General features: G+C 37.3%; 1 protein-coding gene across 5 annotated transcripts in view; it reads right to left on the reverse strand.

Moving 5' to 3' along the window:
- BABAM2 (BRISC and BRCA1 A complex member 2) overlaps window positions 1-13390 on the reverse strand; it is a 357253-nt gene that overhangs the window by 24162 nt on the left and 319701 nt on the right. For all 5 annotated transcript variants that reach the window (XM_072937993.1, XM_072937994.1, XM_072937995.1 and 2 more), the window contains exon 11: window positions 8550-8703. In XM_072937993.1, the coding sequence (XP_072794094.1) occupies window positions 8550-8703 (154 nt within the window). The remainder of the gene's footprint in view (window positions 1-8549; window positions 8704-13390) is intronic.

Here is a 13390-nt window from a genome sequence, read left to right on the forward strand (position 1 = left end):
TGAGGTTAAGGGACTGTTTACTGGGTGCATGAGTAGATAGCAATGCTGACTCTATTATCTTTTAATTAAAAATCTCTGTTTTTCTTCCAAGGATGATGACACTGATAGTTAGCATTTACTGAATACTCAAAACATGCCAGATCTTATGTTGGACAATTCATCTGCATTACCCTGTGTGGTAGGCAGAATTCTAACATTGCCCCTAAGATTCCTCACTCCCTGGTGGTGTGCACTCCCTGTATAATCTCCAGGACTGTGAAAATTATGAATTTCATTCCTGTAAGCAAGTTATGTTAGATGAAACAGATGACTTTAAGAAAGGGAAATTAACTGGTAGGCCTGATCTAATCAAACAAACCCTTTAAATCTGAGTCTAGATGTCAATGACACAGAAGTCAGAAATTGGAAACATGAGCATCTGATGTACACTGCAAGCTTGACAATGGCAGAGAATAGCCTCCAGTTGACAGCCAGCAAGGAAACAGGGACCTCAGTCCTACAAGCACAAGGAATCCAACACTGCAAACAATCTGAGCTTGGAAAAGGCCCTGAGCCTCAGATGTGGTAGCAGTCCCAGCCAACACCTTGATTTTAGTTGTTTGAGACCCTGAACAGAGAAGCCAGAAAGGTTGTGCTGGATTCCTGATCCACAGAAAGTGTGGGATAATAAATCGTGCTGCTTTAAGCTGTTAAGTTTGTGGTAATCTGTTAACCAACAATAGAAAATCACACAGCTCATGTGATTCTCTAAACTAGCTTCCCCATTTTATAGATAAGGAGACAGACTCAGGGAGGTCATGAATTTGCCCAAAGTCACACAGCTAGTGAGTAGCAGAGATAAGTTTAAACCGAACTCTCTCTTGACTTTAGGGGCAGTGCTCTTACTTGCCACATGCATTTCTTCTCTGTATTTATGTTACTCAATGCCAGGCCTCTGAGGAGGGAGGCTCAGACTAGCAGTAAAAAGAACAGGAAACTTTATTTGCCTGGGTCTGGATGTGCAGAAGGTCAGAGGCCCTACGTTGAGCCCTGACTCCACTAAAAGCTAGTAGTGTGCCCTTAAGAAACTCACTAAGTCATTCCAAACCCTAGTTTTTTTATCTGCATGAAAGGTGGTGAGGATTTCTGTACCTTCTGCTGCAGTGATGATCCCAAGAAAGTGTATGAGGGTGAACTGTAAATGGTGAAGTCCACAGGGCAGGCAGAGGTGCCTGGATGTCATGCAAGTGCAGCTTTCTTTTCTTGGTGATTGAGAGTCTCAATGTCCTCTGCACATAGGTTGGATATGGCTCTCTGATAGCTTGTTCCAAGGAAGACATTTAAAAATAAGTTTATTATTTTTTGAGGTTTTTTTTTTTTTGAGAGGAAATGATTCTCCATTACCTTTATTTGGAGATTACAGAATAAAATGGAGCCTAATTTTTCTTTATTTTCTTAAATTCTTTAAAAGTCAACTGCCTGTTAAAAGCCAAAGTAAAAACAACATATTGTGGGATTCATAATATACGAAGAAGTGAGACATATGAGTATAATAGTGCAAATGACAGTAGAAAGTATAAAGAGAATTACAGGGTTTTAGGCTTTTATATTACACTTAAAGTGTTATAATATTAATTCACGGTAGAGATAAATTAAGAATGTATTTTAGTGTGTTAATAACTAAAATTTGACACAGAGCTATAACTAAAAGGCCAACAGAAGAGAGAATGGTATATTAAAAAGTTCTCAAATAAATCAAATGGAAGATTTGGAAGAGAAGAACAAAGAAATGAAGAACAAGGGAAATTAAACAACTAATGGTAAGAAGATAGACTTATATCCAACCAGCTCATTAATTATATGAAATGTAAAAGAATGAAAAACTCCAATTAAAAGGCAGAGACTATCAGACAAGATTTAAAAAACCTACAAAGGTTTCCTTGACATATAAAGGCACATATAAGATGAAAGAAAAAAGATGAAAAAAGTCATACTATGCAAAAAATAAGCACAAGAAAGCTGCTGTAACTACAGTAATATCAGACAAAGCAGAATTCAAGTGGAGTATCACCAGAAATAGTGAGAGTCATTTCATAATGACAGAAGGGCCAGTTTATCAAGAGGACATAACAATTCTAAATATATAGGTACTTAAATAACAAAACTTCAAAATATAGAAAGCAAAAAAATGACAGAACTAAAAGGAGAATAGACAAATCGAAAATCATAGGTGGAAATTTTAACATCTCCTTTCAGTAACTGATATAATAATAAGTGCAAACAATAATAGTAAGGATACAGAAGATTTGAATAACACTAATAAGTAAGTTGGCTTAGTATGCATATAGAATACTATACCTCAAAACTGCAGGACACACATTCTTTTCAAGTTTACATGGCCTCTTTATTACCAGTATAGACTATACGTTGGGCCATAAAACAAATCTTAACAGATTTCAAAGGATTAAAATCATACGGATTATATCTGACCAAAACAGAAATTAGACATCAGTAACAAAGTATCTAGAAAAACCCCCAAACACTTGAAATTCAAGCAGCACAATTATAAGTAACCTATTGTTCAAAGAGAAATCACAAAGGAAATTAGAAAATATGTCCAAAAAAAAAAAGATAATGAAAAAATATCAAAATTTGCAGGATACAGCTAAAATAAATCTTAGGAATTTATAGCTCTAAAGGATTGTATTAAAAAAAAGATTAAAATCAATGGTCTAAGATTCCATTTTGAGAAAATTGAAAAAAGAGAAGAAATTAAACTGAAAATAAGTAGAAAGAAATAAAGATAAAAGCATAAATTTAGAAAATAGAAAACCAACCATGGATAAAATCAGCAAAGTCAAAAGTTGCTTCTTTGAAAAGATTAGAAAAATGGATAACCTCTTACCTAGACTTTTTTAAAAAAGGAGAGAAAAAAATACAAATCTTCACTGTAAGGAATGAAAGAAGTTATAACACTACAGCTCTTACAAATATTAAAAGCAAAGTACTATAAACAATCTTATGCCAATAAATTCAACAACTTAGACATAATGGATACGTCTCTTTAAAAAAAAAAAAGCCAACTTGCTAAAACTAACACAAGAAGAAATTTAAAAATCTGAATATCCCTATTTTTAGTATAGACATTGACTTTCTTCCCACAAATAAAACTCTATCAAGCATTTAGAAAAAAAAATAATGCCAAACCTATACAAACTCTTTCAGAAAACAGAAGGAAGGAAACTTGCCAATTCATTTATAAAGCAAGTAATAATGCTATTATCAAAATCTAACAAGGATGACACAAGAAATTTCAGGCTACTATCACTCATGAACACTGATGTAAAACTCAACACAATTTTAGCAAATCAAATCTAATAATATAAAAAAAACTAAAATATGATTGCTCAGAATGATTTATTTATTCCTGGAATGCAAGGTTGGTCTAACATTCAAAAACCAATTATTTTAATTCGCCACTTTAATAGAATAAAGCTAAACCACAGGATCATGTCAATAGATGCAGAAAAATCACTCTACAGAATTCAACATTCACACATGGTAAAAACTCTTAGAAAAGTAGGAATAGAAGGAAATTTCTTCAATATGGTAAGACATCTATGTAAAACCTACTGTTAACATCAACCTTAATGTGGAAACATAAGGCCAGATGTCTGCTCACACTACTGTGTACAACACTAGACTGAAGGTCCTAGTCAGTGCAAGTAGGTAAAAAAGAGAAAGAAACTAAAAAACATAAAGATCATAAACACCGGAAAGAAAGCAGTAAAGCTGGTAACAGGTGATATGACTGGTTATGTAAAAAATTCTAAGAAATATAAAAAAAGCTACTAGAACTCAGTAGAACTGTAAACTTAGCAATGTCACAGGACATGAAGTCAATATAGAAAAATCATTTGTATTCCTACATACTAGTAACAACTGGAAAATAAAATCTAAACAATCTATCATTTACAATAAAAGCAAAAACATTAAAAATATTCAAGACTTCTATGCTAAAATCTTAAGACATTTCTGAGATAAATTAAAGAAGACCTAAATACAACCATGTTTATTGACTGAAAGATTCAGTATTGTCAAAATGTCCTTTGTTGATCTACAGGTTCAATGTCATTATAATCAAAATCTAAGCAGGCTTTTTTTGAGGGGAGTTGAGGATGGAATAGACAAACTGATTCTAAAATTTTTCTAGAAATACAAAGGACCTAGAACAGCCAAAACTATCTTTAAAAAGGCTAAAGTTGGAGAATTTACATTTCCTGTATTGGTATACAAACTGAAAAACAGAGAGCTGGAATAGGTATCTGGAAATAGACCCACTCATATATGGTCCATTTATTTTGACAAAGGCATGAAGGTAATTCAATGGGGAAAGATTTTTCAAGAAATGCTGCTGAAATACCTGGAGATATATAAACAAAAAATTAATTTAAGCCTCTACCTCATATCATACACAAAATTAATTTGAGATGGATCATAGACCTAAATGTCAAACCAAAATCAAATCTTCTAGAGAAAGACATAGGAGAATCTCTTCATGTGGCAGGCAAATAATTATGAGCATACAAAAAATATTAACATAAAAAAACCAATAAAATAGATTTCATTAAAAATAAAAACTTTCTGCTCATCAAAAGACACTGTTTAGAAAATGAAAAGGCAAGCCATAGATTGGGAGAAAATATCTGCAAAACACATTTCTGACAAATATATAAAGAATTCTTAAAAATCAGTAATAGACAGACCAACAACCTGATTAAAAATAGGCAAAATTTGAACAGATATTTCACAAAAGAAGATCTACCACATGAAAAGATGCTCAACATCACTAATCATCAGGAAATCAAAATTAAAAACACAGTAAGATATCACTCCATCCCCTCTAGAATAGCTAAAATTAGAGAGACTGACAATACTAAGTGTTGGAGAGGATATGGAACAGCTGGAACCTGGCATACTGCTGGTGGGAGTGTAAACAGATAAAACAACTTCAGAAAAAGGTTGTCAGATTCTTACAGTTAATCATACACAAATTCCCACTCCTAGGTATTTACCCACAGAACTGAAAACATATATCTACTAAAAAGAGTGTTCATAGCAGCTCTATTTATAAAAATCCCCAAACTGGAAGCAACCCAAACATACATATGCAGATGAATGGATTAGTAAATTATAGTACATTCATATAATGTTACTCAGCAGTAAAAAAAAGAATGCCATAACAGATAAATCTAAAACAATTTTGTTGACCCAAAAGACAGGAAAGAGTACAATCTATATTATTCCATTTGTAAGAAGTATCTAGAAGAGGAGACACCAAGACACAATGATAGAAATCAGACAGCACTGTCTTGGGGGTGAGGAGACTAACTGAAAAGGGGCAGAAGGTAAGTTTGTCAAAACTCCATCGAAAGATACATTAATTCTGTCCACTTCACTGTACGTATATAATTTACATACTATAAATTACACTGTAATAAATATCTTTTAAAAGATACATATGCAAAATCTTTGATTTCAAAGAACTCACAATTTGATTAAGGAAATACGAAGATGGGAAAAATCAAAGAATAATACAAAAGAGACTTCAAAGCAGTATAAACCAACAGTCAACCGAACCTGGAAAGGGGGAAAGAGCTGCCTGCAAGTTAGCGTGGAGGGAAGAACCATAAGGAAGAATGTGGAAGGATGAACAGATTTGAAGGAGCAGGAAGAGAGCAGGAGGAAAGCGGTGGGTAAAGGCACCATGGGGACAAAGCGGAAACTAAACCCCAGGGTACCTCATACGTCCACCCACCCACTGACTGACCCTTCATATCAAGCCCATCCGTTGGGAGGAGTCGAGTCTGGTTTTATAGGATTAAGTTCAGAAAAGTTAATAGCCCTTCCCAAGGCCACAGAGCTTAGAGATGAGAACTTGTGATAGGAACTGGGGCACACGTGACCCCGAAGCCTGTGCTCACCCAGCAGAGGGTGTTTCACTTGTGAGCACAGGATTTGCCGGACAGCCATGAGCAAGAAGTACATGTCATAGGAAAAGCCCTGGTCAGTGCCAGAAAGTGTCCTTTCTGAGTTCCCACGTTCAGAATTTTGCTCTACAGGAGAGAATACACAGCTGACTCCACTCACGGGCTCTAATGTTGTCCATAAACCGTGAGAGTGTTTATGTCCTGGGCCGAGCTCTCCAAGTGAATTACAGCCTTTCATGCACTGTGTACATACAATATTTTCACAGGACAAAGAAGCAGGGCGTGTAAGGAATGCTGCAGCTGACCTTTCTCTCTTTCTGTCCTTTCTCTCCACCTTCTCCACCGATCTCTAGCCTGTACTGCAGGACAGTCCTTTGGTTGTGTTTATCCATGACCTGGCCTTCTAACACAGCCCAGGGAAGTTACTTAGGTCAGTTTAAGAAAGGACCTTTTAAAGTATTTCTTCTTTCGAGCATGAGAAGCTGTCTTTCTCTTTTATTACATTTAAAATGGATCTGTCTTCATTACAGTAGAAAGCAGATTTTTAAAAATTTACTTCAGATGTTTCCTTTAGGCTAGTGGTAATGTAAAGCAAATGTCTCTTGCAACTCTGAATCAATCTGTGAAGATAAACAGGCTTCACTTAACAATATTCCTATACTGAAATCATAGGCTTGTGGTCTGCAGCTTCTTAAAGACTCAATTCATACACGCTAAAATGTCTACTTAAGGAGCATGTTCACGTGCGCACGCACGCACGCACACACGCACACACGCGCGCACACACGCACACGCACGCACACACACACCCAAGATAGCTTTGCCATGGAAACCACAAAAACATGTCTGGTTCAGACTCCACAGTACATACCACAAATAACAGCCCATCTTCTAAGGGCAGATCCTATGTACACACAGGGAAAGCCCAGAAAATTAAACAACTGCAGGGCCTCAAACATAAAACCTACTTTATAATCCATTTTCTTCAAGTATCCTTCAAGATAAGTAAGTCTTACTCATTGTTATCAGTTACATTTGCATACGTTTGTTTTTTTCCTTAAATAGTATCTCAGACTTGGGTATCACAAAAGAGGAAAACACTCAGGAAAGGGAGCCACTGAAGGTCTGGATAACAACAGCCCTGGACTGCACTCGTGAATCAGAGGCGGTCTGGATTTCTAGAGAAAGCCACTCTGTCATTATTTAAGAGCCCCAGTCCTGCTATGAGTGAAGGCCTTGTACTACAGAAAGTATAGGCAGGAGGAACCTGGGGAGGGAAAGAGGTCTGAGGGAGGGGGAGGCAAGAGAAAGAAGTCTTACCTATCAAGAGCATTCTAGGTCTGGAAGGCCAGGTTTTATTAGTCAGTACTTCAAACTGTCACAAGTTTGATATGATAAAGGCTTTGATCTCTGCTGTTGGGGTATAAATTCCATGAAGACATGGACAACTTCTCGTTTGTTTACCACTGCATCCCAGCATGGGCACACTGCCTGGAACATGGTAGATGCTCAGTAAATACTGGATGAGCAAATGAAGAAGATGCTTCATAGACATTCTCCATTTCTGTGATTCTTTGGATCTGATCATCTTTCAGCTGGGATCACAGGTGTGAGCATTTGGCGGTTCAGAGTGATAAAGTAATAACCACCTGCCACTCTAACTGTGATGTATTTTTGGAAACTATGATGTTGATCGACTGTTGCTTCAATCTAGGAGGCCACGGTTCATGAAGACTGGTGTTCTGGGTACTGAAGTCTTACCTATAAAAAATACTCTGCATATTTCTACGCTGACCTAGTCCACATGACGGGTGAAAACTTTCCACAGAGAGGTTCGTGTGCAATAGTTGTATTTCTAAATTCCAAACTCCAGCCAACTCCAACCTCTATCAAACTCCCAACTTATTTTCATAAGGATTTTAAAAGTTCTAAGCTATTTGTGTGGCAATTTATTTAACAAAAGAAGATACAGGCCCTACTTTGGGGAGGGGCAAGAGATGCAACGAGGTATATAATTCACTCTGTTCCTTCAGAGACATTCTAGTTCCATATGAAAAACTAGGTACTGGACCCATGTATTGACTACTAGGCAAAATTCTATTCACTTACCATTAGCTGAAATTTTCCATTAATTAAAAAAATATGAAAGTAGCTGCCAACATTTTCATCATTGACACCATTTATCCATAACTCCAATTCCTACCTAGTACTTATTCTCTAATGCAAATAGAGAGATAGATTTCAGATAAATCCTGAAACCCATTAAAATAAAAAAGGCAATCTACCTCATCAGGCTAGATAAGGGGTTGGCTAATTTTTTCTGTATGGGCCAAAAACTAAATATTTTTGGCTTTGCAGACCATATGTGGTCTGCTGGAACTACTCACTCTGCCATTGTTGCATGAAGGCAGCTGTAGAAAATCAGTTTAAAAATGGGTATGGCTATGTTTCAATAAAACTTTATTTACAGAAACAGGCAGAGGGCAGGATTTACCCTGCAGGCAGCAACTTGCCAATCCCTGGACTGGATTTTTTAAAAAATGTTTCCCATTTGCAAGAAATAACGATTGATTCACTTACTTTGCTCTCTTGGCCATTTCGTTTCCATCCCATCTGGGGCTGTATGGATAATTTTTCTGGGCCTGGGAATAAAGCTGTCCACTGTTGGTAAAGTGATAGACGGACTGGAACGTGAGAGTCGGCTGGTCTCGAGGAAAAAACAGGGGCAGGTCAACTGCAAAGACAGAAAACAAGGAAAAGGTGGTTAGGGTTTAAATGTACATTAATACACTTTTTAAGCTAAATTTTAATGTTAGGTACAAGACACTATGTGAACCACAAATCCTGGTTGAGGCTTAGGTGAAAAGTATGGAGAGTGGGACCAAGAAACACAGTGTACCTTCCCTGCTTTCAAGGAGTTTACAGTCTAGGTAGAGAGGCAGATCACACATAAATAAAAGTTTAACCAATACTAGGCATGATGCATAGGTGCTGAAGGAATGCTATGAAATGGTTATAGAAGCTGGGCACCCTGGCCACCTGACCTGCTATGACACTTACCTTGTCTAGTATTCCACGGGGCAGTTAGTTGTATATCTGTTTTAAGTTTCTATTATATCATAAATTCCTCAAAGGTTGGGCAGTGTCTTCCTCATCTAGAAATTGATGGAGGATGTGGGATGCAGACTCCTTAAAGAATGAATGTGGAAAGGGGCTCAAGAGGGCAAGTGATAATCTTCCTTCTTTATAGGATATGTAACTGGACCACCAGAAAAAAATAAAGTTGTCACTTTACTTCCAATCAAGCAGTAAATTTTGATACTCAGCAGTTTTATATTTTTCCTTATGTGTTATCATACACATCTCTTAAATCAGCGGGAGCTCCTCCATGGAATTCAACAGGGCCGAATCTGAGCACTACATGTATCTACTGTTACAGTTTAGACTGATTCTAATATTTCCTGTTAACAAGTATTAGGTGCCTTATCTGTTCACTTGGGGATCCTTTAAATCAATTGTTTTAGTTAAGGCAAACTCATTAAAAACACAATTTCAATAGCACATTCCTCAAGGTATATAATGTGTATATAATATGTGACTGTTCCTCACTTCTAGGACAAGGGATAGGCATATTAATTTATAAAAAATAATAACAAGAAAAATGTGCACAGACTTTTCTAGCTTTACAGAGTAATTTTATATTCTTTATCCAATATGATGCTTATAACTATTTGAAGCAGACATTATTTTTACCATCTGCATTTAACAGATGAACAAACCTGAGATGCCAAGAGGTTTCTTAACTTGCTCACGCCGTAGCTACGCAGAGGCAGGACTCAACTCTAGCCCCATGATCTAAATCCTAAGCTCCTTCAACTGGGCCACGTTGCCTCCTACTCTTGAGAATACTGGTATAACCTGCTCACAACACACTCGCCATGTCATAATGACAATTTAGGCAGCTGAAGTCTCTACTGTGAAGGATGTACAAGGTTCATCTTTTTGGCTACATGAGACAAATATATGAAATTAAAATACATACTAGATAGTTATATATCTATCACTGTGTCATTTTAGGGTGACATTTGACTTGGACTGGGCCCTCTAAGTACCCAAAATGATTTCTTGAAGGAAGTTAGGTTTGTAGCAAACTTAAAAAAAAAAATGTCCAGTTGGTAGGGCCTCTTAGACCTCTGGGTATATTTGACTCTGAGTCAGTGCCACAGGGGGTTTCTACAAATGAATCACTGCATAACCAAAGAAGAGTGGCAAAATTTTCAATGTCCACTTTTTAGTCACATTTTCCAAGTGCCTCAATGCAGTTTCAATACATGTCTATTTGTGCCAAAGCAGAGATCTGGTAACATATAGGAACAATACAAAACCTGAAAAACAGACTCACTCAAATGGATTCAGAAAACCCTTATAAACCCCTTCATCTTACAGAGCTTGATCTGTAACATCTTCAGTCATTTTCAACAAATATTGTTTTCTGAAATTGTTTCCCTCTTTTGATTCATTTTATTTCCTCTGATTAATTTTATAAAAATGCCTATTCACATATACTTTAATTTGACTTCAACTATGTTTATTTTATATACAAGTTTCCAAATATAAAATGATATTCAGATTAACCCCCAGAGAAATAGCAATAGCACTGGTGAAAAGTATTTAACATGCAAGCTTCCCCTCAAAACAGCAATAATTTTAAATAATAAAATTCAGTGGGAATAATTTCTAAATTTAAAGTAAGTACAGTCACCATTCAGTATTCAAGTAACACAGACAATACCACAAACTTCATGATTCTCAAACTATCAGCTTTTTGAGGCTTTGGGACGAAATTTTTTTTGAGGGGCTCCTTTTTTGTTGTAGAAAATGAGTTGCCAGTATTCTGATATGCTGAAAAATGATTTTCCCACCTAGCTCTGAACCATTCACTCTGACCTTCTACAAATGCCCAATTAAGACCAGAAACAATTCAAAATGTGAATGTAAATTTATTTACCTGGGCAAGTGAGTTGTTCTGATTAAAAAAAAAATTGCTAGCCAGCTGTATGTTGATCTGTACCATGATCCCCTCAAAAGCACTGATAACATGACTGTTTCTCCATGGAGAGTTTTCTTAAAAAGTGTAGTTGAAGCCAATATTAACATTTGAACCCAGTGGCTGGATTATTAGGGGGGCAGGAATGGTCAGAGCAATTCAGAGATAAAACCGGTAATACGTATGAATTCACATGTGAGAAAATAAAATTAGAAAAATATAAATATCTCGCTCAGCTTAACTAAGATGTACTCTGTCTGGATCAGTCAGCAGTCAATAAAAGGTTGCCTTCTTTCAAAGTGTTCTAAGCATAAGAAGGGGTTAATGCCTAAAATACTTATGACAAATAACTTTGCATTTTTCTTATAAGAATGACTTGAATGGGACAAATTAGTCAGAATTAAAAACAAAAACAAAAGGGGGGAAGGTATAGCTCAGCGGTAGTGTGCCTAGCACGCACAGTGTCCTGGGTTTAATCCCCAGTACCTCCATTAAAGATAAATAATAAAAACCTAAATACCTCCCCCCAAATTAAAAAAAATTAATAAATCAATTAATTTTTTTAAAAGAGGAGTGTTTAAAAAAACAAATAAACAAGACCTGTTTTCCTTATCCTCAAATGTTTCTGTCACTACATTTTGCCTATAGGCCAGCTCAAGATTTTCTGATGCATAGCAAAATAATGACTGCAGGGCTTCAAATAGCTAATCTGCTTTAGGGAACTCCCAAGGTTCTAAGCTGTCTGGGCTCAGAGTCTCAGCCACATCAAATCTGAACATTTTCACATTTGCTTCCTTAGAACCCAACCTGTCTATGAGCTCGGGTTCGATTCTCAGAGTAGAAACATCCCATGTGGCTCAGTTACTCACTGTCAGTACTATTTTGACAACTGCTTCCTATTTCCTTCCTCCTGTAGGCAGAGACTGAATTTTGGTCAGCTCTCTACCCACAGAAGGGATGGTCCTCCCTTGTTCGGTATAATTTCAATAACCATTTTCAAAGCATGACTGTCTTCAAGAACTTGTTGAAACAAGTCACACCCAAACACTTCTAATTCTGCTCAACCTGGGCATTTCACAGGTGTCCCTCACAGGGCTCTGACGCCCTGGCAGCAGGCAGGAATAATTAAGTTCTGCACCAGCTTGTCTCATGCTGGACGGTCGCTGCGGTGACTGGTTCCACGGGTCACAGTCCCAGAGCTGGTGGTGGTGCTGTTCAAGCAACCACCAGCCATACAGCTTTGAGAGGGAGCTGAATGCACTGATCAGTTTGCTGCCTCTCTCTTTAAATCATGCTGAGGTTCTGATGGTTTTCCCTTCTCTAGTAAATAAGCTTCACTGTCCCTAAACGCTCATCCTTTCCCCATAGGAAGACTTCATGAGAGTTGTATCTAAGTTCACAAGACTCTAGAAACTCCTCACTTCCCCCAAATCTCAACAATGGGAAAAATGACACTGAACAGCCAAAGGAAATGCTGCGCTATGCATCTGATCCATAGGAAAGCTGTCAGATACTCAGTACATTTCAGGCACAGTTCTAATGAGGTTTTTTTTCCAGAAAAAAAATCTAATTATGGCAAGATTAGGACAAGGTACATGAACAACAAGTAGTGATAACCAGCAGTCTGGCCCAAAGAAAGGTGAGAGAATAGTAAATAAAAGCAGACTTAGTTCATCAAAAAGCATCCCAGTCTGGGCCATTCACTGTAGGAACAAAGCGCTCAACCATCCCTCAAGCGATTACCATACATAGTGATGTTCGCTCCCATTCTTGGTACCAGGGCTGACACTCTTGGTTGCCTATCCAACAGCCATTCTCCAGCCTTCTTTTCTATGGACAGCACCCTCCTCCCACCCCACAGTCCAAAAGTGCTGAGTATTCACTCCCTCAGTCTTTCATAAAGCCCAGGCATAGGAATGACTCAGTCTTGCCCATGGAACCTGAGAGGAAGTCAGCGAGGGGTCTTCTGAGAAAAATTTTCATCTCTGGTTAAAGACCCCCATTTCATTCCTGCCTACATCTTATCACATGAGATCTTAAGGCAAATCTGTGCCCTCATCTTGTGACCACGTGGGGAAAGTCAGCCTGACATCACTCCGCTGTCAAATCCATCATCTCTGCTACTGCCCAGATCTGGATGTCATGTTACATGAGACAGTTATGAGTCTTGACTATTTAAACTTCTTTTAATCACGTCTTCTCAGACTTGGAGTCAAAGGCAACTAAGAAAACATTGTTTCTTACAGCTTCTGTTCAAGGGAATAGATTGTATAATCTATTTGAGAACTATTTCCACCAAGCATGGTTAAAAACATTCAAGGCACATAAATAGGAAAGTTTTAGTTGTCTGGAAAATTCAGTTATGTGGGACAGT

This window comes from Vicugna pacos, chromosome 15 (genome assembly GCF_048564905.1).
Source record: "Vicugna pacos chromosome 15, VicPac4, whole genome shotgun sequence".
Classification (NCBI taxonomy): Eukaryota; Metazoa; Chordata; class Mammalia; order Artiodactyla; family Camelidae; genus Vicugna; species Vicugna pacos.